This window comes from Pseudorasbora parva, chromosome 7 (assembly GCF_024679245.1).
Source record: "Pseudorasbora parva isolate DD20220531a chromosome 7, ASM2467924v1, whole genome shotgun sequence".
Taxonomy (NCBI): domain Eukaryota; kingdom Metazoa; phylum Chordata; class Actinopteri; order Cypriniformes; family Gobionidae; genus Pseudorasbora; species Pseudorasbora parva.
In genome coordinates, this window is record NC_090178.1 from 34,332,892 (window position 1) to 34,356,372 (window position 23,481).

Below are 23,481 nucleotides of genomic sequence, written 5' to 3' on the forward strand. Positions count from 1 at the left end.
TATATACATGCATTTTTAACATTCAAACAATTTGTATGTAGTGCAAATAGTTATTGTTTTAATAGCCTTTTTGTTAATTGAAGCACTTATAAGTTTTATATAGGACAGAGTATCATTATAAAAATGTTTAAAGGCAGGTTTTTGGTTACTATATTTACATTTGTGCAAGTAAAATTTTGCAAAAATAATTAACAGGTTTATAACAAAATACACATCCTCTTTTCTTTGCCTTCTGAAAAAACAAAATACAATATTTTCCCATTTTAATGGATTGTAAACTATCTCTTTAACGCCGTAATGCAGCTCAGTGACGTCAATGTCCATCACTGCCGCCCATTGGAGAGACAAGCGAACACGTGCTCCACGTCATCAACAGTTTCCGAAAACACGCCGTTGTCCACAACTCGCTGAACTCTGCGATGGGAGAGTATTACTGTACTTATGTGTTCGTATGCCAAATACATCACGAGCTGATAGTTAAGCGGAGATAAACATGCGGATGTGAGTTAGCAGGACAGCTAAAGACAGCCAAAGACAACCGGCGGTGTCTTTCTTACTTTTTATTACCAGGATTGCGGAGATGTTCTTTACTTTAACAACTGATTAAAAATAACAACGCAATCAGGTTCCAATGGAGTTATAGTAAGACAAAGTAAGTGTGCCATGTTGATTAAGTTAGTATTGATAGAGTTTGAGCTCGCACAGTAACCTCACCTGGGTGTCGGGGTAAAATGGACTTTTAACTCAAGTGTTTTAAAATATGGAGCCATGTTTGAGGTTTGTGTGTCGAGAGAGTCTCAGGAAAGTGTCGATGAAATGCTGGACATGGAGATCTGTGAAGTGCTCAAGATCACCTTTCAAACGCCCTCTCACATCAACATGTGGACGGACACATCACGGCACACTGCGGATGAGAGCTCAGGGACCCTGTAGGTGCTGCTGCTGCACGGCTGGGTGGTTTTATGGCTCGCTCAGCTGCTCGAACAAAACGAGTAACACATTTGTTTCTGTTTCCAGACCTCTCCTGCCGAGAAAGAGGCACAGATGCGTCCCAGGCAGCCCTGTCTAGTGTTGCCCCAGTGTTTGTTGTGGTAAGATGTGCATCTTTTAGTTTGAATCACACACTGTCTATGATCAGAAGGGTTACGTTAGGTCATTCGCTCAGCTTTACTGATTCACCTTCTCATTCAACAGATGAAATTTGAGCGTGATGGCAATGTGACTTCATTTGGTGAGTTGGATGCTTTTCACAAATGACTGTATGTTCCAAATTTTGGTATAATGTAAGTTATATTAAATATAATATGCGGTCTTTTCCCAGCTTTATAATGGCATTGAATATAGCCAGAGTTTTTGAAGCTCTAGAACGTGCTTCCATGTATCATACAAGTGATTATAAACTATAATCTCTGGCTTCCAGCAACGGCCGTTCGCAGGTTCACAAGAGACCGAGTTTCGTCAAGTGGTACTCACTGCAGAGTCAAATGACGTACAGCTCCTCCTCTTTGGAGGTCCAATGGGGTGGAGGGATTTTGGTTAGGGCTAGGTTGTGGTTGGATATCCCTGATTATTGAGTGTTTCTCAAACGGAGGGCTGCATCCTACCCAGACTACATCCTTCCCACCCCGGTCCTTCCGAGGCTTGTAGGCTAGCAATTAAATGCTAGAATGAGATGGTCTAGTAAGTGTGCATGGCTACGTCACACGTTCCCGCCCCCACGGTCACACCACAAAAATACTATTAAAACTACATTATGTAAAAATACTAAATTTCTATTAATACAATACAGCTGTCTGCATTTTCCCAGTGGCTTACATTGTCAGTTTAGTGTTAGTGATTAATTTACAGCAAAACAAAAGATAACATTTATGCTTTCATGCCCGAAAACATTATTTTTGTCTTACATTTTATAATAAACTTAGACAATCTCAGTACCGACTTGTTTTCCATCAGTTTATTTTCGTGAATTTAAATGTGTGCAAAGGTTTGTAGGTGATTTAAGGCCACATTTGATGCGTCCTTTAAAGCAGGTCGAATGAAGGACCCGAAACAAAGGCTGCCTTCCAAGGATCCTTCAAATTGAGATGGCCTTCAGCGACTTTTGATGACGTAGCAGCCAAGTTATACAGCCTTCGTAGGATGCAGCCATCCGTTTGACATACACCCATTATGAATATTACTGCAAATGGGTGAAAATTGGTGGAGCTTACATCTAGCCCATCCTCATAGGAGGTCTAGCAAGGGCCTAAGCTCCACCCATTTTCTCTGCAGTGAGCAAACTTCTCACTTTCATCAGAAGGGTGACCTCTGACCCGACAGATGACGTAGCGTAAGCTTAATTGACGAAAGCGAAAGCGCGGAGTATAAAGCAAAACAAAATGGCGGTCATGGATTAGAAGTCTAAAATGAGCAGTTTAAGAAAAAAAAGAGGTTTTAAGAGGATGCTACATCACATGTCGTTTCAGAAGTCACGCTTCCACTGGAACTCGGCTCTGTTGTGATTGCGGGCACAGCCGTTGAAGGAAGCAAGTGATTATAGTGCATTAGAAGGCCGAATAGGCACTGAAGTCATATGAATTACTTTTATTATGAATGGATGCACTTTTTGGAGCTTCAATAACTTGGGCCCTATTTGTAAATGCCATTACAAAGCTTGGAGGAGTCAGGATATTATAATAATATATCTCCATTATGTTATGGAGAAATGAATTGCAATGTTCAATTAATTAATTCTGTTAATTGTTAAAAATCTTAATAATGTTAATTGTTTATTAATTGCAAAGTTATTTTTTAAAGACATGCTAAAAACTAAATTATATTTTTCAAGGAAAATACACTTTACACATTTTTTTTGTTGCAAAATGTAACTTATTTCACAACAAAATATTATGAAATTATATGGAGAAATTCTTTAAAATGCAATGCCCCTACTATCAATCTTTCATTATTATGAATCCTGAATATTTGCTTTTTGGAAAAAAAGAAAATCCTTTTTTTTCCCAGAATATTTGATTTAGCATGTTAAATTTAGTATTTTGTAATTAATATTGTTTATTATCAACAGTTTTAATCTGTTAAATTTTAAATATGTTAAATAATGTTTATTAATTTTATAATGTTTAATATGTAAAGGTTTATTAATTTTGTTTATCAACCCTGTTTTAATCTGATTTAACATTAATTCCTGAGAGAGAGAGAGAGAGAGAGAGAGAGAGAGAGAGAGAGAGAGAGAGAGAGAGAGAGAGAGAGAGAGCTGTCTTTATTTTTTTTTAAATCGCTGTCTTCAAAGTTTTGCCAGATTCGATTCTAATTTTTATCGATGAATCTGGTTCTTGTTCTGTTCTCTAGAAAAGAAGAAAACTGAATTGTATCAGGAGCTCAGTTTGCAGGCGAGAGATCTGAGATTCCAGCATTTAACAAGTATTACAGCACGGAACAATGCCATCATCATACGCATGGAGGTATGGACACACGTCATTACATTACACACAGATTGTTTCATAAACACAAGATGATCTTTATCTTATACAAGTACAATAAATATTCTATCTAAAGTTGATAACTCATTTGTATTTGGATAATGGATATTTCTTTTTTAAGTCATAAAAATATCTCTCCCCCCCTTTTTTTATGTAAAGTCCCTGAAGGCAGTGGTTACCCCGGAGTGTTTACTGGTGCTGGATTTCCGTGGTCTCGGCCTGGAGAAATGGCTGGTGTTAGAACTTGGGCCACAGCTGGCGGGAGATGGAAATTTGGCTACTTACTCACTGCCCTTTGAGTTCAGAGCTATGGAAGCCATTCTGCAACACAGGGTGAACATTTAAAGTTATTATTTTTTATGAATAAACAAGAATAACTGTATATACACTAGGGGCTGCACCGACTAGTCGACTAATCGACAAGTCGACCTTAATGCTCTGTCACGACGCTTTAAGCTTGATGTCGACTAGTCGCTGGCCTATAGAGGGGCAACAGGATAAGCAATTCCTGACACAGGCTCTGTTTTTAACAGTTAAAAATGAGAAATAAATGCATACTCCGTGAGCTCTCCACAAGACATGTTTGATTACCATATGCCGCTGCTCCCACCACGCGCATCACGCGCTGCGCGTAGGGCACCAAGTGCTGAGGGGGGCACCGTGATAAATTTCTATCAGTGCAACGTGAACGCGCCACCTGTGGGCACCATTAAAAATGATGCGTAGGGCATCAAGACGGCCAGCGGCGGTACTGGCTGTGCACAAGAAGACCCGAGTTCGAGTCTCAGCTCAAGGTTCAGGTTTATTTTATTTTTAATTAATGACGTCATCAGCGACTAGTCGACGTCGACTCGACTTTCATCACATAAATGTCGACTTTAAAAAAATGAAAGTCGTTCAACCCCTAATCCCCCCCAGATCTGCTGCTGTCGGCGTTTCCATCGCATTCTAAAGTACCATAAAGGCCCTGTTCCAAATGGCATATTCATGTGCACTTTTCAGGGTTCCCGCGGGGTCTTAAAAAGTCTTAAATTCAGAAAGTTACATTTAAGGCCTTAAAAAGTCTTAAAAACGCCCAGATTTTCATCCTAGGTCTTAAATTTAATTTACCAAAGTCTTAAAACTTTTACTTCCGTTCAGAAACAAAACCTTTTTAGTTTTCTTTACCCGACTGCTTCATGCATTTTTACTCCTTACACTTTTCCTTCAGCTTTTCAGAAAGCTGCGATTGGCAAACGGAAAGCAAGAAATTACCGTAATAAACCATATTTTGGCAAAAAGCGCTATTTGTCTTTAAGGATTTTTTTAAGCGCGCCAAATGTTGAGGATTTACGGTCAAATAGCGCTTTAATATGCTGGCGCCAACACTCGCATTCTAATAGGGTTAAGTGTAATGTAGTCTGATGTATTTGATCTGACTCGGTGGGCAGCTGTCAATCTCAGGCCCAACCGTAGATCCTACCCTATCATAGGTTGGTTGTTTTGTCTGGTATGCACTTGTGTCTACGCGCGTTTTCAAAGAACATGGGTCTTTGCACACTGAGTCCGATATTTTCGCATGCGTTTTTTCATATTCATGATCCGAAAAACTCGTCACGCACAGAGACCTTGCACACTGAGTCCGATGTTAATTAATGAATGTGTTACGGGGAAAAATGCAAAACAAGACAAAGTGACGTCTAGTGAGGATGATTTGTTTGTCCTGAGGAGATATTGGGTTCATCTAACGTTACTCCTGTGATCGCGTAGAGAGGAGAGTTTCCCTATCAAGCGGGATTATCCAGATCGACCGATTCAAAATTGCAGTTTCAGTGGCTCAGTTTGATGCTTTGCTAGCGATACTGGAGACATATTTAAAAGAAGACCACTAATTTCTGTGAATCAATTGATCCCGAACACCTGGCAGTATGTCTATGGATCCGATCACACACACACATACACACACAGACAGACAGACAGAGCTTTACAGACCCTTACGAAACAAAAATATATTGCAATATATTTGAAAATATCATGCAATATATTCACATATAACGTTATGGGATTTAATATTTATATTTTGCAATATATTGAAAACGGCCATCCTTTGTATATTTTCCAATATATTGCATGAATATATAATATATTTTATAATGCCATCAATATATTATTCCATATATTAAAATATATTTCAAGAAAATATATTGGTAAATTTCCTTTCGTAAGGGGAGACTTGATGTGCTATAATTATAGCTGTGATATAATAATATTTGTAGCATTTTTGCTAGAATAATATGTATGGTGGCTCTGAGTTGTCAAAACGTCTCAAAATGCGTTTTTACGGATGCGAAAACGCAGAAAATCGAACCTGTTCCAATTTTTTTTTTGACGGACGAAAGTTTCGGAGGCAGTGTGCAAGCGTGATTGACATAACGTGAGGTCGAATTTATTTTTGGAAGTGCGTAAATTATTATTCTAGCAAAAATACCACAAATAATATTATTATATCACAGCTATAATTATAGCACATCAAGTCTCTGTAAAGCTGTGTGTGTGTGTGTGTGTGTGTGTGTGTGTGTGTGTGTGTGTGTGTGTGTGTGTGTGTGTGTGTGTGTGTGTGATCGGATCCATAGACATACTGCCAGGTGTTCGGGATCAATTGATTCACGGAAATTAGAGGTCTTCTTTTTAATATGTGTCTCCAGTATCGCTAGCAAAGCATCAAACTGACACTTTTAATCGGTCGGTCTTGATCCCGCTTGATAAGGAGGGGAAACTCCACGCGATCACAGGAGTCTCTCCACATCTCCTCAGGACAAACAAATTATCCTCACTAGACGTCACTTTGTCTTGTTTTGCGTTTTTATCCCCGTAGCATTCATTAATACGCATCGGACTCAGTGTGCAAGATCTCTGTGCGTAACGAATTTTTCTGAATACGAAAAACCGCATGCGAAAATATCGGACTCAGTATTTTGATATCAGTTTCTGAGTTTATTTAATGTTTCTATAACTGAATCAATAAAAATAGAATGTTTGAGAGTTTCTGAGATCATTTATTATGCTTTTAGTAATGCGTCGTGTTGGTCTTAAATTTCACTCATAATGGTCTTAAAAGGTCTTAAAAAGGTCTTAAATTTAACTTACTGAAACCTGCAAGAACCCTGCTTTTGGTCTTGTGGACTTACAATGGTCGCTACGTTAACATGTCCGTTAAGTCCACAAGACCATGGGTTGTTTCATTCATCATTTCAGCTTAAAGAACCGGATTAGTCCGGTGACGTAGGACTGCTGCGTGCGACTTTCCGGTTCCCACTTGATTTCGTTGTCGGATAATCTGTCGTATTTTTTAAACGCCATTGTTGATTTGAATAGTAAAAAAGTCCCACCCCCGAAAGTTCCTGAACATTGAAAAAGTACTACCTCGCAAGCAGGGCCATTTGGAAGGGACATTTTTACCTGTAACTTTATTTAGACCCCGGTTCCTGTTATAGAAACAGACCAAGTACCACCCCAAAGTCCCTAGTTCCTGGGGAAAGTTCCCACAGCGGAAACGCGCCTTGAGAATCCTTTAAAAAAAAAGTATAATTGTTTCCACAAAAAAAATTCAATATCACTAATAATTATAATTGTTATTTAAGCACTAAATATATGGACTAATTACTAAAGGATTGTGTGACACTTAAGTAATGGCTGCTGAAAATTCAGCTTTTTTAAAATTACATTTTAAAATATATTCAAATGAAAAACAGTTATTAGTTATTAGGTGTTAACAGTATTATGTTATACAAATATTTCACAATATTACAGTTTTTACTGTATTTTTGATCTAAAAAATGCAGCCTTGGTGAGTATAATTGACTATGAAATTATATGAAAAATACTCTGATGCATAGATATGACTGAGTTTGTTATTGATATCTGGTGATCATCCTGACTAGTGTGGAATTGTTTCATAGTCTGATTTTTGTCCATGTGTTTTTTTCTTTTTCTTGTTCTCAGTGTCTACCTAATTATTTTTCCATGTTTGTGTGTGTAATCATGTGTTGTTGCATGTTTATATGGGTAAGCATGTGTTTGGCACAGGTGAATTTACTGCAGATGCGACTGAATGAAGTTCAGCCTCAGGTTCTGGATTGTCTAGAGTCGTTGGTCGACCCAAAGCTTCTCTCCGCCGACCGCAGTAAACTCCATATGCTCCTGCTTAATAGCAAGAGGTGAGTTCATTAACTTCATTAAAAAGCTCCATGAAAGCCTTTCCTTGGCCATGTTGTTGTTTAGAACATTGTTCCCAAATGCAAGAGGCATTAAACCACACCATTATGAGCCAAACTTTCTTATTAGCTAATCCTAATGAAAGATCAATACAACTTAATTGGTAGGGTAATTGCTATTAAGCTTATCTAGACTTATAAAAGGATTGTTTTGTTGTGTTTTTCTTCTTTTAATTAGGGATGAGTCAGGATAGTCAACTCAACCGTCAAACAGCTGATTAGGTTGTTTGTTAGTAATGTCCCCTAGTGCAAGGGCTTTCAAACTGGGGTCCGGGGACACCAGGGGTCCTGCAGAAGGTTCTAAGGGGTCCCCAGAAAAATGTCAGATAGTTAAAAGACAAAGCAAAAATGGATAAAGTCTACCGAACGATCTAACTGTTTAATTTCTAAACGTCTCTCACCTTGTTTGCCATATACATACCTTTCAGAACTGTGTATGTTTGCTTTGTATCTTGCTAGTAAGTTTTTTCTCTCACTATAGTCCCCTTTATCATGTATCAATGATACAATTTCAATTTTGAAAGTATCTAAATAGGACTGCATGATGTTGGGAAACAATTACTAAATTGAGTTTTTCTGTGATGGATAATACGATTTACAAATACATAACAAAATGCAAACAAATACATGAATACATAAAAAATACATGAATTTTCTAATTGGCAAAGAACAATTTGTACTAGAATGGTTGGGGTTGTTTTCTAGTGGAGTAAAGCGAGTCATCAAAGGCCAAATTTTTTCACTGTTTTTGACCGATTCAGTACGATTATTATTATTTTTATTGTGATTATTATGTAATAATTGAACTAAACAAGAAATATATTACTAACTAGTGCACTGTAAAAAAACAAAAATATATATATTGATTAGTTATATATTAAACCATCAAGCATCAAATCATCAGAAAACCACAGGGAGCCCTTAAAATAAAGATTATCACTATTATAGTGACCAAAATCTGTGACCACGGTTATCAATATTATTATGCCATTGTTAAAATATGCTGGACATGTTTAAAAAAAGTGCTCATAAACACACCATTGCCTACATTGTATACATGTTCAAATAAAGTTTTGACAAAAAAAGTTTTAAAATGATAAACCTCTCATTTCAGCCATTTCAGCCCACATTCATTCATTCATTCATTCATTCATTCATTCATTCATTCATTCATTCATTCATTCATACATTCATTCATTCATACATTGACAGGCAGGACATCGAGTCCAATGATTTGACAAACATTTTATGGCCCTATGCCTTTGACAGGTGAGATATATACGTATAAATATGTAGACCACTTAACTTAGGGATTACTATCAGGATGTGAAAAAACTTTTGACCAGCATAACAAAGAACATTTCTGGAAGAAATCACTTACCCTGCCTTTATGCTGCCTTCATGTGCTATCGGAATTATTTTTTGCAAATATGAGTTTCCTATGTAAAAATTGCACTTGAACGCCCTCTGATGTCGTGTTTACCACTGGGATGTTCGGAAATAATTTTGATACCCAAATTCCCGAGATTGTCGTACCATATATTTTAAACATGATGGCGGGGAGAACTACAGCTGTGACCGGGATATTTATAATTTCCCCCAAAAAACAGGTAAATCATCTTGTCTTGACATTTTAATGTAGTCCATATTTACATATACGAGTAATCATTTGTAGTGTATTATGTTTTATACACAGGCAAAATAGCCTGCATTTGACTAAAATTACAGAATCGGCAGATCTGGATATGCTTGGATATGGTTATCAGTGCAAGTGACACTACATATAATTTTGGTTTTAATAAAGCCCCTTTCACACTGCCATTCCGGCAAATACACGGATAATGCGACCCGGCATTTGTTCCCGGGCCGCTAGATTTGGTCCATTCACACTGCCAGCGAAATACCGTAATATGTGCGCTTTCACACACAACCCGTAACGGTCCCGGGTCGAGTTGACACGTGACATCCGGATGTGACGTATAACGGCGAGCGATCTCAGCTTCAGCGCGGATAGTAAGGAGCTCCGTGGTCTCGACTTGTGTCCAGTTTGCGCTCATTTCTGCTTGTTTAATTTGAGTTTCTTTTGTAGACGAACACTCTGCGTTTAAAACACCGACGAGCTCTTCTGGCACTGCAGGGTTGTATTATTGAAAAAACAAGCTCTAGGAGTCGCACGATAACTACGCACACGTTGCGGCATTAGTTTCGGCTTTTGTTCACACAGCGCTCGTCCCGGGTCGAATACCGCAATATTACTAGGTCCCCGACCCGGGTCGAATTCGGTAATCAATCCCGGGACGTGGTTGCTTTCACACAGAAGGCGACCCGGCAATGTTCCGGGAATATTGCGGATCTGACGTGCAGTGTGAAAGGGGCTTAAGATTTCCCCAATAAATAAGCAATAATAAACCTGGTGTCCTCCATGATTCCTGTTCATTCCGACAACAAAGCACTAGAATGCAATAAGCTCGTAATTATGACTTTAGAAGCGGGAAGTACAACATTTCCGATAGCATGTGAAGGTGGCATTAATTCTGCCGGCATTAGATATGCCAACAGCCATATCACCCTGCAGCCCAAGAGTGGTTTCCCACTGAAGCTAAGCAGGGCTGAGCCTGGCCAGTACCTGGATGGGAGACCAATTGGGAAAACCAGGTTACTGCTGGTAGAGGTGTTAGTGAGGCCAGCAGGGGGCGCTCACCCTGTGGTCTGTGTGGGTCCTAACACCCCAGTATAGTGATGGGGACACTATACTGACAAAGAGCACCGTCTTTCGGATGAGACGTTAAACTGAGGTCCAGTCATTGTGGTCATTAAAAATCCCAGGATGTCCTTCGATATAAACTAGGGGTGTAACCCCGGCATCCTGGCCAAATTTGCCCATTGGCCTCTGTCCATCATGGCCTCCTAATAACCCCCCTCTCCTGATTGGCTTCATCACTCGGTCTCCTCTCCACCAATCAGCTGGTGTGTGGTGAGCGTTCTGGTGCAATATGGCTGCCGTCGCATCATTCAAGTGGATGCTGCACATTTGTGGTGTTTGAGGAGATTCCCCCTTCTATGTAAAGCACTTTGAGTGCCTAGAAAAGTGCTATATAAATGTAATGAATTATTATTATTATTATTATTATTATTATTATAATGAATTCTGATCAGTACCACTAGTTTTTCACGATAATCAAATATGGTTTTAATAATAATTAAAATACGAAACTGTAATACTAACCATTGGGAAATTGTATCATGGTTTATCGTCAAATCGCATCTGACAGCTCTAGAAATAACGTGAGCCTCATAAAATTACATATCTAGCCCACATCTCAGTGTTATTATTCTTAGGTAATGTTCTCTGTCTGGTAGAAAATGATTTGAAAGTCATTACAGTGTTTCTTTTTAGAAGCTTTTGAAGTATCATGATCTATAATTTTCTGTGAGAGAAAAAAACAACAACCTTTTTATCTCCCTGCAGCCTTTCAGAGCTAGAGACGGACATTAGAATGTTTAAAGAGAGTCTGCTTAAAATCCTGGATGAGGATGAACTGATAGATGAACTCTGTGTCACCAAGTGGAGCGACCCGCAAGTGTTGTAGGTGTCACATCACAGCAATCAATGTCATAGCAACACATTTACATGTACACAAATATTCTTGATGACGGTGTAAATATCTGATAATTGTTGTGTGGGTCTTTTATCTGCTGGTTGTGTGTGTGTGTGTGTGTGTGTGTGTGTGTGTGTGTGTGTGTGTGTGTGTGTGTGTGTTCACATGGAGCCAGTGAGGAGAGTAGTCTGGGTATAGATCACGCTGAAGAGATGGAGTTGCTGCTGGAGAATTACTTCATGCAAGCAGAGGAGCTTGGCAACAAAGCCAGAGAGATGAAAGACCTCATCGATGACTCTGAAAGCGTGATCTTCATAAATCTGGATAGGTACCAGCGGCCACCACATCTTCCGTAATCTGCACTAGGGCTGCACCTCATGATGCAATACACATCAAGGTACATGCGTCACAGTCAGAGAATGTGAGCGGAGCGGTAATATTTCCTCTGTAGCGGAAAGCACCTTTCTGGTTCTACTCGCTCAACCCAGAAGGCTCTTTCTGATATGCTGGTTCGAGAATATGAAATTAAACGGAATTAATCAATAGGTTTAAGGTTATGTAATTTAAATATTGTTTTAACAAAGTTGCGAACCTTATACATAGCCTAAATGCACAGTAAACATCAAAGCTAAGAACAAAGAATGAAATAAAATTGTAAGGGAGTGTGGCAAAAGTTGTTGGCAAAGATTGATTTATTTATTTATTTTTGATAGCCTACTAATAGCGAAAATCGATTTAGTTTTTGCTTATGGATAAAAAGAAGTTTGAAATACCTTCTCAGCGCTATACTGTTAATGAACATCCCGACGTGCACACTGATTACAGTGCCGTTTTGACGAAGATGTAAATAGGTGCTGCATGCTTTCCTCTTAATAACAAAATAAACATAAAACAAAAATGACAGCGGTGAGAAAACAGCTGTGAAGAAAGCATCAGATCATAGGGATGTGGATATCTTTGCACAAGCTCCGCAATTTGGCACTATCCGGTCAAGTCACGTCACGTTTATTTACAGTGGCAAGAAAAAGTATGCAAACCCCTGGCAGAATCTGTGAACAGAGAATAATTTTAACAACATGAAAGAGATCATACATAATTTGTCCACAAGACAAAAACAATTATTGAATTTATACAAATGACCTGTTCAGAATTTTATGAAAAGTGTCTTTTCCCTTAGATGATCCACGGCTGTTTTGTTTTGTTTTGTGATGGTTGTTCTTGAGTCTCTTGTTTGTCCTGAGCAGTTAAACTGCCCAATGTTCTTCAGAAAAATCCTCCAGTTCCTACAAATTCTTCAGGTTTCCAGCATCTTTTTCACATTTTAAATAATTCCAGCAATGACTGTACGATTTTAAGATCCATCTTTTCATACTGAGGACAATTGAGGCACTCAAACACAGCTATTAAAAAAGGTTCAAACATTCACTGATGCTCCAGAAGGAAACATGATGCATTAAGAGCCGGGGGATGGAAACTGATTGAATTTGAAGATCAAGGTAAATTGTACTTAATTTGTCTTCTGAAAACATGCAAGTATCGTCTGTAGTTCTAAAGGGCAGTACTAAAAAAAAAGAAGATATTTAAACAAAATAAGAAAAATTGGACATCTTCATCCTGTTCAAAAATGTTCACCCCCTGGCTCTTAATGCATCGGTGAATGTTTGAACCTTTTTTTGAATAGTTGTGTTTGAGCATCTCAATTGTCGTCAGTGTGAAAGGATGGATCTCAAAATCATAGTCACTGCTGGATAGGGTTCAAATTGTGTTAAAAATGCTGTAAAACTGAAGAATTTGCAGGACCTAAAGGATTTTTCTGAGGAACTTTGGGCAGTTTAACTGCTCAGGACAAACAAAAACTCATGAACAACCATCAAAAAATAAATAAATAAATGACAGTACTGAGAATCAATGGTTCATAAACCCATTGAACGGGTCATTTTTTAAAATAAATGTAGCTATTTATTTTGTCTTGTGGACCATATATATATAAAAAAATCTTATTTAGGAGAGCACTAAATAAAAATTAACCCATTTTGTATGATCTCTTTCATTTTGTTTACATTATTCACATTTTCACAGATTCTTCAAACGATTCACATACTTTTTCTTGCCACTGTATATTTACTTTATAGAATAATTCTTTAAATCCACAAATATCATAACTTATCTATAAGCCTACTGTAATTAAAACATTTATCCAAGAAATTCATTACAAACAGAAAGACGTATAATACAGAGAAATCTTATGTCAGAGTGGGATTTCATTTTACTGCGAGTGTGAGCAGTACTTGAGAGGAGTGTGACCATGAGCGAAGAGGGAGAGATGATGACGCTCAAGATTCTACATGCTCTGGTCACAATGCAATAATACAATTGATTGAAAGATGTTTTGACATTTGATTTATTGTTAATAATGTTCATCCAAAAATGGAAATTGTCATTTTAAGACCTGCGAAGATATTTTTGAAGAAATCCTAGAGCTCTGACCTCTGAGCTCTGACAGCTATTTAATTACTGTTTTCAAGGTAGTAAAGACATTGTGATCCATGAGACTACAGTGGTTAAACCTTGATTTTATGAAGCAACAAGAAATACTTTTTTCTGTGCAAAAAATCCCAAAATAACGACTTTATTCAACAATCTGTTCTCGTCTTTGTCACTCTCCTATGCTGTTGACATAGGTAATACAGTGCAGTGCTTTCGAACCACTACGGCAGAACAACGGCTTGGTGAGCCATAGAACTCGGAAGTGCTGCACTGTTTACACTGCTCAAATTTGAGGGATTTTTCTTCTATAACTTGTCTTCTTCGAGACTAGTGGGGGAAAAACATCCAAAATACACATTTTAAAGTTAATTTTATTACACTTTATCTATTTGTCTGTAGATTTCATTACAGTTCATTCTTTTGTTTGACCATATATCATTAGCCTGATTAATATAACATTTTATTCCCCCCCCCCCCCAAAAAAAAATTCACAGTATTTTCTGATCTATGTAGTGATAAAAAAGATATCCCAATTAAATCCCCTCTGTAAAAACCTATAACTCTAATATGTTCAACAAAACGAAACAAGAATTTAGAGTACTACTTTATCCAATATTCAGATTTCTGTTCTGAAGAATGTATGCAAATTATTGCATAATTATGCCTATGCATATTTAGTCGTAACTTTTATCATTTGTAAATCAAAACATTAGTTTTAATGTGATTAATGAACAGGGTGTATTATAGTGATTATTTGACTAGTTGACATATTACCCTTTTCACCTGTGGTGTCTTGTCTTAAAATGTCTTTAGCCATCGGAATGTGATGATGCGCCTGAACCTCCAGCTCACCATGGGAACCTTCTCCCTTTCCTTATTTGGTTTGATGGGTGTGGCTTTCGGAATGAATTTAGAATCTTCCTTTGAAGAGGTTGGTTCCGTTTTTTTACAGTTTACCGTTTTACTAGTGTTATAGACAGCATTGTGTCCAGTGTTATCAATCTGATGTTCTCATAATGCTCGACCTTCAGACTAACGGCAGAAAGTCTGAACTATATAACGGATTTCATTGGCCAAGCACTGCCCAGAGGGCTTTTGACTGACATGTAAAGCAACCAATCACGTGAAAATGTAAAGTCGATGGGTCTCCTTCATGAATAACAAGCAGAACATTTTTTGTGTAAATCGTTCATAAAGCCGTTCTGACGTAAATTTTTGGATCCATGAAAATGTTAGTATTTTCGAAATGTTAGTTGGTAACTTGGTACGCAAGAAATGTACACCTGCAACCTGCCTCGGGTAAATGGTGCGTAAAACATTTAAACATTCTGGTGCTTGCAAAGTACTTTCAAGCGCCACCAGCTGGCCGTTTTCAGAAGAGCACCAGTCATTTTTATAGCTAGCTTGTTGCTAGGCTATTGCCAACTGGTCTCTTTAGCATTTATGCAATATACTGGAGTCAAACCTGAACAGCGTTCCCAGACAAATAATTTGCATTTTTGTAAGTCATAAGGGATTATGCTAATTATAAATTAGTGTGCACATGCGTCCTGTTTACAAACGTTTGGAATACATTAATATATTTATTAATATATACATTTATATTAATAAAGCTTAACTACTGAATCCGTGGTATACGAAGCGTTTGTGAATCATACCAATGTGGAGGAGAGTTTTCGTAAAAGTCCATTTTACATTCAAATTACTCTGAAGTTTCATCAATGTCCCTGCAATATCATATGGACTTGTAAAACTCTGAAAGCATCTGTGCCACTAATATCACTTATTTAATCATTTCTGACTTCTAACAACAAATGAACAATATCTAAAAGCTGCTATGTGACAGGGTGTACAGCAAACAAGATAAAAGCCCAGTTTTTATAAGCTGTCGACCCCAAAAATAGATTTTAAAGAGCTAAAAGTAGATACAGGAAATAAGATGTAAAGCATCAGCAGGAAGAATGGGTAAATTATGGGATCTTGACATTCCTCAGCATGCCTACGTGTGCAATAAACGTTTTGTATAATATCCAAATGTCCGTTTTATATCTTATATTAGCATTTCCTATCATCGATTATGTTCCCCTCCAGTGGGCGTAGTTTTCAGAGTACTATGACCAACTGTGCTCCGTCTCAATTGTTCTTTTTTTTTTAGGTTGACAGGTTATAAAAACTTAGTTCTGGGTTTTTTTCCGCTTGTTTGCTGTACACCTTGTCACACATCAGCTTTTAGACATTGTGCTGTTTTTTTGTTATAAGGCAGAAATGACAAAGAGACAACTTCACACCATACGAAGTCACTGGAGATGGTTGGATTGGTTTCCTCCCCGGTGGGCGTGATTTTCAGATTATGATGTGTTGCTCTCTCTATTTTGTGTTTACAAACAGCGATGACTTTTTTTTGTGTGAGTAGGGCATACCTGGTAGTAGAAAAAGACAGTTCTGCAGTACCAATCTTTTTTTTTTTCCATCAGAGTTGTGAGTTGATATCACACAATTCTGACTCTTTTCTCCTCGGAATTGTGCTATAAACTCACAATATCAAGTTATAAAGTCCGAACTGGGAGATATAAACACGCAAATGCAAGAAAAAGAGTCAAGAATTGTGATATAATTATAGGCTGTTTGAAAGTTATCAATGTAAAATGTTCCAGGTTTGAGTATTATTTCATGCTGTAACTGCTATGCATGTACAGTGGGTACGGAATTATTCAGACCCCCTTAAAATTTTCACTCTGTTATATTGCAGCCATTTTCTAAAATCATTTAAAGGGACACTTCACCGCTTTTTCATATTAACTGTGTTATTTCCTTAACTAAAACAAGTTGATACATATCTCTCTCATCTGAGTGCGTGCATTTAATCTCTCTGACGAGTGGTGACGATCTGATAGCATTTAGCTTAGCCCACTAAGCCCAGTTCATTCACTATGGTACCAAACAGAGATCAAGTTAGAAGCGACCAAACACCTCCACGTTTTACCTATTTAAATACAGTTACACGAAGAGTTGAACGATCAAGTATGGTGACATATAATAAAACGTGACGCTTTTCTAAGCAGATTAAAAAGGAGAACTATAATGTATGGCGGAATAGCACTTCGATTCGGCGCAGTAAAAAGTCACGCCTGAAAAATCCTCCCTCACATCTCCCCCTCCCTCTCTCATTTCTGTCAATGGGGGAGGGGAGATGTGAGGGAGGATTTTTCAGGCGTGACTTTTTACTGCGCCGAGTCAAAGTACTCTCAGAAATGCTATTCCGCTATACATACATATTTAATAAATCTGCAAAAATGTCAACAATTCTGTGTTTTTCTGCCAATATAGGGTGCTGTGTGTACATTAATGAGAAAAAAAAAAGAACTTAAGTGATTTTAGCTAATGGCTGCAATTTAACAGCGAAAAATTTAAGGGGGTCTGAATACTTTCTGTACCCACTGTATGTCACCTATAAACTGCATATGTGAATATTATGTAGAATATTTCAAATTCATGCTTTAATAGTAGCTTAATCATTGCAGGTTTCATCAGTCCAGTCTTTGACTTGGAACATAAACGCCTGCATTTGGATTCTAAAGATCTCTTTATTTTTCTTTTATTCTGTGGTTTTTGCCCATTTTCCTCCACTTGTTACACTTTTTTTCTGCCACTGCTATTTGAGCGCAGCTGCAAGTGACGTAACAGTGACGTCTGTTCCAAATGGGTCTATTGACCAATTGGACCCACATTGATTTTTTTGTGTGTGTGTTTGTGTAGGACCCTCGTGTGTTTTGGTTAGTGACAGGGTTCATGTTCCTGGGCAGTGGACTCATCTGGAGAAGACTTCTCTCTTTTCTGGGCCGACACTTAGCACCCAGCTCTCCACCTCCTGTGCGTAACATTCACAACACTCCATGTTTACTGTACAGCAGCTTCTCTACAACTTCATAGTGATGATTTTAACTTTTTTTTCTTTTCACAGATTCCCCCTGTTTGGAGGAAAAACCATATCGGCACCTTAAAGGGAACAGACATTAAACCCGGAATTAGATGATATTGTGACCGCTGTGCTTTCATTGTCTTTTCCCCTTCTTCCCTGCATCTCACAATTTTATGCATACTGTATTTTTCAGTATCAAGACTTTTGCTCACTTCAGTCTAATTTAAAATCACATTTAACTATGCAGGTCCTATGTGGTACCATGTAGACAGTTGTCATATAGATCTTGCTATGTGACATTTGTTTTGATATAATCAAATGTATTTATTTTTGTGAGGATTATAATGACACAATGATTAGATACATTGTATTGACTGTAAAGTGTGAGACATTCTTTCAAAGGACAAAATGATTTCACTGGTTACCCTTACAAAACAGATGTTTATGAATTGATAACTAATAAAACATTAAAAACTTGTATTTGTTGGGATTGTTCATTTTCAGGATTTAAAATAAAACATTTGATGTTTTCACAGCACTAAAACCCTTGTGTATACATTATTCAAATTTTGATTTCTTATTTAAATTCTCTGAACATCTATTTGCGTAAGTGCTCAAAAAATGTAGTGTGTGTAAAGCATTATGTAAAGTGTGCTTGTAATTTTGTGCACTTATGTGAGGTCGGAACAGCAGGGGGAGACAAACCCCCACTCAGAAAATATTCATACACACTGGCTGTATGCCCAATTCATCCTCTTACTAATAATACATGTTTCAGCATTCTGAAAATAATACACAGTATCTACAGTTAAAGGTCAAACAAATTTAAAGGAATTGCATTTTCATAGAAATAACCAATGTTGGGTAAATCAATTACAACAGTGCTGTACTAATTACTATAAAAAATATTGCATTACTTAATGACTAATTACTTTCTAAATCTCATATCAACCTCAACCAGTTGATCAATAAGACAGACAAGAAACTGCTCTTTTAATTCTTTCAGATAAATAATATAAATATGATGTTAAATGCCCCTTTGTTTGTTCTGTAGTCTATACAGTAATGCAATTACATCAGAAGTAACTAATTAAATGACAGAAAATTAAGAGTAATTCTTTTTACTTAAAGGAAAAAGTAATTAAATTACAGTAATTAATTACTTAGTAATGCATTACACCCAGCACTGGAAATGACAAGGAATAAACAACCATATTTGAGCTAGTATACGGTAGTTATGACTGGTAATGTTGCTACTGTAAAACATTAATATGGGATCTCCTTCAAAGAAGATTTTGCAATCTTTGCCATTTTCTTTCTATGTTGTGGTTGATTTCACAGCTATAGAGAGGATTAGCAAACAGTTGATAGAAGCATATGAACAAACCAAATAATAACTATGATAAACTGTACATTTTATTAAACTTGTAGCACTGTCTGTAATGGGCTTGTAATTGACATTTTGATTTACGGAGTTTATGTAAGATGTTAGATGATTTCTAGATTTGCTCTCAACCATGGGGCCAGGCCTCATCAAAATGTGGCCCCAATAAGTCAAAGTCAAATTTACTTTTAGTTAACATAAGCTTAATTAAAATGCCAAAAAAGGGTAACACTTTGAGGTTTCAGTAGGTAACATTAGCTAATTTATTAGTTACCGCAAACCAACAATGAACAAACTATTGGTAACATTATTTATTAATCTTTGTTGATGTTAATAAACAATAGTCGTTCATTGTTCACAGTGCATTAAATAATGTTAACTAATACAATTTTTTTATTTGATTAATGTATGCCTGTTAGTAAATGTTGAAATTAGCATTCATGTAGATTAATAAATGCTGTAGAAGTATTGTTCATTCTTAATTCTTAACTAAAGTAGCTAACTAATGAAACCTTAAAGTGTTAACCACTAAAATAAGGATGTACAACAACTGACCTAATGGTTTTGAGTTTATTTTATTACAACAGAAATACCAGAAGTAGGCTACATATGATGAATGTTGTCTTGGACAAAGGAAATCCTTGAAGTAAAAAAGGTTGAGAACAACTGATCTGGTAATATTAAGAGCAAAGTAATTTAAAAATCAATTTGAAGCTGTTTTGGACCACACATACACACACACACACACACACACACACACACACACACACACACACAAACCTCAGCTCATAGCGGGTCTACTAACTTGGACCAGTTACCACGCTCGAAAACAGCTAATTTTACGATATCTCGCTATTTATTTTTGCTGAAGTCTGTCTCAAATACAGACACACGTTTGTTTGGCCGGAAATTATGACAAATTATGTTAATTTTGCTAGTTAACATGTTTCGAGACAAGTCTAGTCAAAGTATTCGTCAACTGTGACGCAAAAATCCTCCCCCGTCTCTCTCTCTCTCTCTCTCTCTCTCTCTCTCTCTCTCTCTCTCTCTCTCTCTCTCTCTCTCTCTCTCTCTCTCTCTCTCTCTCTCTCATCCTCTATACGAGCAGAGCTGCGCTGCCTCACATGGACCCGAGACATCAACACCGCATCAAGACTCTCCGAGTAGTTCCCGTTTGGAAAGGCAGAAGAGAAGTTTGATCAGGTGGATCAAAACGCCAAACATCTCCCGAAAAGGATCTTGCGCGTGTGTTTTAGGTGAAGCTGTAGCAACCGGCTTAAGGAGCGCAGACGCATCCACGATTTCTTTCCAAAAGACTTCTTAAGAGGAATAATGAGGGACATTTGGATATTCCTGACACTTTCAGCAGCTGTCTGCTGTTCCAGCCACAAGGTGGGTCTGAGAAGAGTTCATGTTGGTTTTGTTGCTACTTTTGTTTGTGGTATACTTTCATAAGTGGCATACAAACATGTGTAGTGTTGTTAAATGCATTTGTTCCTGTTTTATACTGTTTAATCACTCTTAACATGCATCTTTTGGTTCAGCAAGAGTGTCAACTTGGTCCTGGGAAGATCTGTGTATCCCAATCATGATCATATTATGAGAATGGTTAACAACAGCAGTATTGAGAGGGATAATTCTCTTAATTTTACAAGGATGTTTAAACTTCTAAAAAAAAAAAAAAAAAAAAAAAACTATTCTTTAAGATATCCCTGAGAAAGTTAAAGAGCACTGTAATGACAATTGCGTTTCCATCTTAGAACATTTCACTTCAATGTCACTTTATAAATGAGCTCATATTCTGTGTCCCATTGAGACAGCTTTAAGTCTACCAGCTAATGAACCCTGATCTCCTACTGAGAGAGCTTGAAGGTTTCTCAGCCAGTTTTACACTCAGAAAAACCTGATGAGTTGACTTTTTCAATTCTGAAACCAAAAGCCACTGTGGTGTTTCAGAGCACTGAGCCGATGAAAAGAACTATGGGAGATTTTGCGAAGAATTTGAATTCCTGCTTATCAGAGATTGTTCCTATATCCACAGGTCTCACCGTTCTGTCCGAACTAGACTAAAGCAATGAACGCAGCACATCGATTCCCAATAGCAACACTGCTTTCAAAGTGCTGTCAAGCAATTTGCAGGTTGCTTCAGGACGCTGATCCGTATGTGTTAATTACCTTTAGCCCTCAAATGTGATGAAGCCCATTACGAAGAAGCATGACAATCAAGCCGCTGCAGTGCAATTTTACAGGAAGATGTTGGGCAGTTAAAAGCTTTTCTGCAGTCGTGCTAATACCCTGTTTATTGATTTGTTGTGTGAGTAAAGCAGCTGCCCTCCTGTTTTCAGTACGTCCTGAAATAAGGTCTTTAGCCTGTTTTAACCTTGGCAGTGATTTTACTCTTCAGTTTGACTCTGAGTTGCACCACATCTGGTTTTATCAGTGCTAATCATTCATAGTGAATAAATAGCCTGTTCAAACTTAAGTATTAGCCAATCTGTTTTAAGAAGTGACATCTTATTTCAACATATAGAAGGAATGGAATGCTTTACATAACATGTTTTCATCAGAAGGTTTATAGGTTAGTGTATGATTCTTAGAGCAAATGCAATGAATAAGTGTACACAATAAGTGGTTCCCCAGTCCTTTTCATTCCTTGTTTCATTTCTTTTCATTCCACTTTGAATGTATTTCAGATTTCAGTTCCTTAACAGTGAGGATTCTTGAGTCATCATAGCCTGATCCAAAGCCACAACTGTCTGGTCTTACTTGAAAAAAGGCATGGCATAATGGCATAACTGCAGAGAAAGAAAGGGGGACTAACAAAGAAAGAAAACTAACATTTTACTGTTAGTGAGTGAGTGTTAATAACAGATTATTACAACCTTTCTTATTGTGCTGTACCACAAAATGATCGTGTGTATATTATTATCATCATCATCGTAATATGATGTAACCAAACATAAACTGCACCCATTGGCAAGGCAACATGCTTTGACAGATGTATGACTGTGCTGACACCTCATTCATGGGCGTAAACAGACTCCCACTCGGTACACCTGTGTGCACTGTAGAGCTGGTAACTGAGCAATATTTGTGTGCTGACTGCATATACAACCCCAGGCAGAGGAAGTCATCAAATAGGGATGTTGTCAGACAGCTTGTGTGTGTGTGTGTGTGTGTGTGTGTGTGTGTGTGTGTGCGTGCGTGCGTGCGTGCGTGCGTGCGTGTGCGTGCGTGCGTGCGTGCGTGTGTGTGTGTGTGTGTGTGTTGTAAAACAGAATGGAATCTTATGAAGGTTGGATCTGAATTCCTAATCCCCTCAATTAGCTTAGCAAATGGAACATTTTTGAGAAAAGTTTGTGTCGGATAGGAGAAGCATACCGTTTTGGATTGAGAGGGAAAAAAGTAATCTATCTATCTATCTATCTATCTATCTATCTATCTGTCTGTCTGTCTGTCTGTCTGTCGGTCGGTCGGTCGGTCGGTCGGGTCGGTCGGTCGGTCGGTCGGTCGGTCTGTCTGTCTGTCTGTCTGTCTGTCTGTCTGTCTGTCTGTCTGTCTGTCTGTCTGTCTGTCTGTCTGTCTGTCTGTCTGTCTGTCTGTCTTTGCGATATTAAAGAAAAATTCTGGGAAAAGAAAGCATCACTACAACTTTAGAAAGTGACCAGCAGTGTTTTAGCAAAAATGTATGTCACAAATCGGATAATATAATTTTAACGTCAATTTAAACAAACAAAAGATGTAATGCCAATATTTAAATACCAAAAATCTTTCTTTTAAATCTTTCCTTGACTTGGTAATATATAGTTATATCAGCCTAGAACTTAACATCAAGAACATCCAGGTAAACAGAGACACCTGAACTAGGGGTGGACGATTATTTAATTTATCTTTGTTATTAAAAATAAGAACTAGAACAGTCTTCACATGAATTAAATATACACTGATACATAATAAAGCTGCAAAGTTCATTTAGCCAAAAGCACTGAGTGATTTTCTCTTGTTATTTTGTTGTCTGTCACTTTAAGAGCTAATACACAGATCCCTTTTCCCCCGACTGATATCTTTTACTTAAAACATACCTGACTGGGTTTACATAAATACTCATCAAGAGCCATTTTGACATAACTGTGTGTGTATTTGACAGTTTGAGGTTGTGACAAGACACAAAACAGAAATTAAGTGGTCGCACCTTTTTTTGTGTGTGTGTGTGTGTGTGTGAGACTGCAAGTTGTTTTTCACAAGTTAGTGCATTTAATAATTCTTTTTAAGTCTGTCCGTCTGTCTGTTTTTCTATCTATCTATCTATCTATCTATCTATCTATCTATCTATCTATCTATCTATCTATCTATCTATCTA

General features: G+C 37.5%; 2 protein-coding genes across 2 annotated transcripts in view; both read left to right on the top strand.

Moving 5' to 3' along the window:
• Positions 1–368: 368 nt before the first annotated feature.
• Positions 369–18,217, top strand: mrs2 (magnesium transporter MRS2). Its single transcript, XM_067449180.1, has 11 exons — positions 369–929; positions 1,018–1,091; positions 1,195–1,231; positions 3,349–3,461; positions 3,639–3,812; positions 7,545–7,675; positions 11,202–11,318; positions 11,507–11,659; positions 14,632–14,749; positions 17,575–17,688; positions 17,780–18,217. The coding sequence occupies exons 1-11, from the start codon at positions 761–763 to the stop codon at positions 17,849–17,851; spliced, it is 1,272 nt and encodes a 423-aa protein (XP_067305281.1). The 5' UTR covers positions 369–760; the 3' UTR covers positions 17,852–18,217.
• A 1,998-nt stretch (positions 18,218–20,215) lies between these two features.
• Positions 20,216–23,481, top strand: part of LOC137083319 (syndecan-2-B-like) — a 34,284-nt gene continuing 31,018 nt past the window's right edge. Inside the window, exon 1 of the mRNA XM_067449181.1 lies at positions 20,216–20,513. Within this exon, the coding sequence (XP_067305282.1) occupies positions 20,454–20,513 (60 nt within the window). The 5' untranslated portion in view covers positions 20,216–20,453. The remainder of the gene's footprint in view (positions 20,514–23,481) is intronic.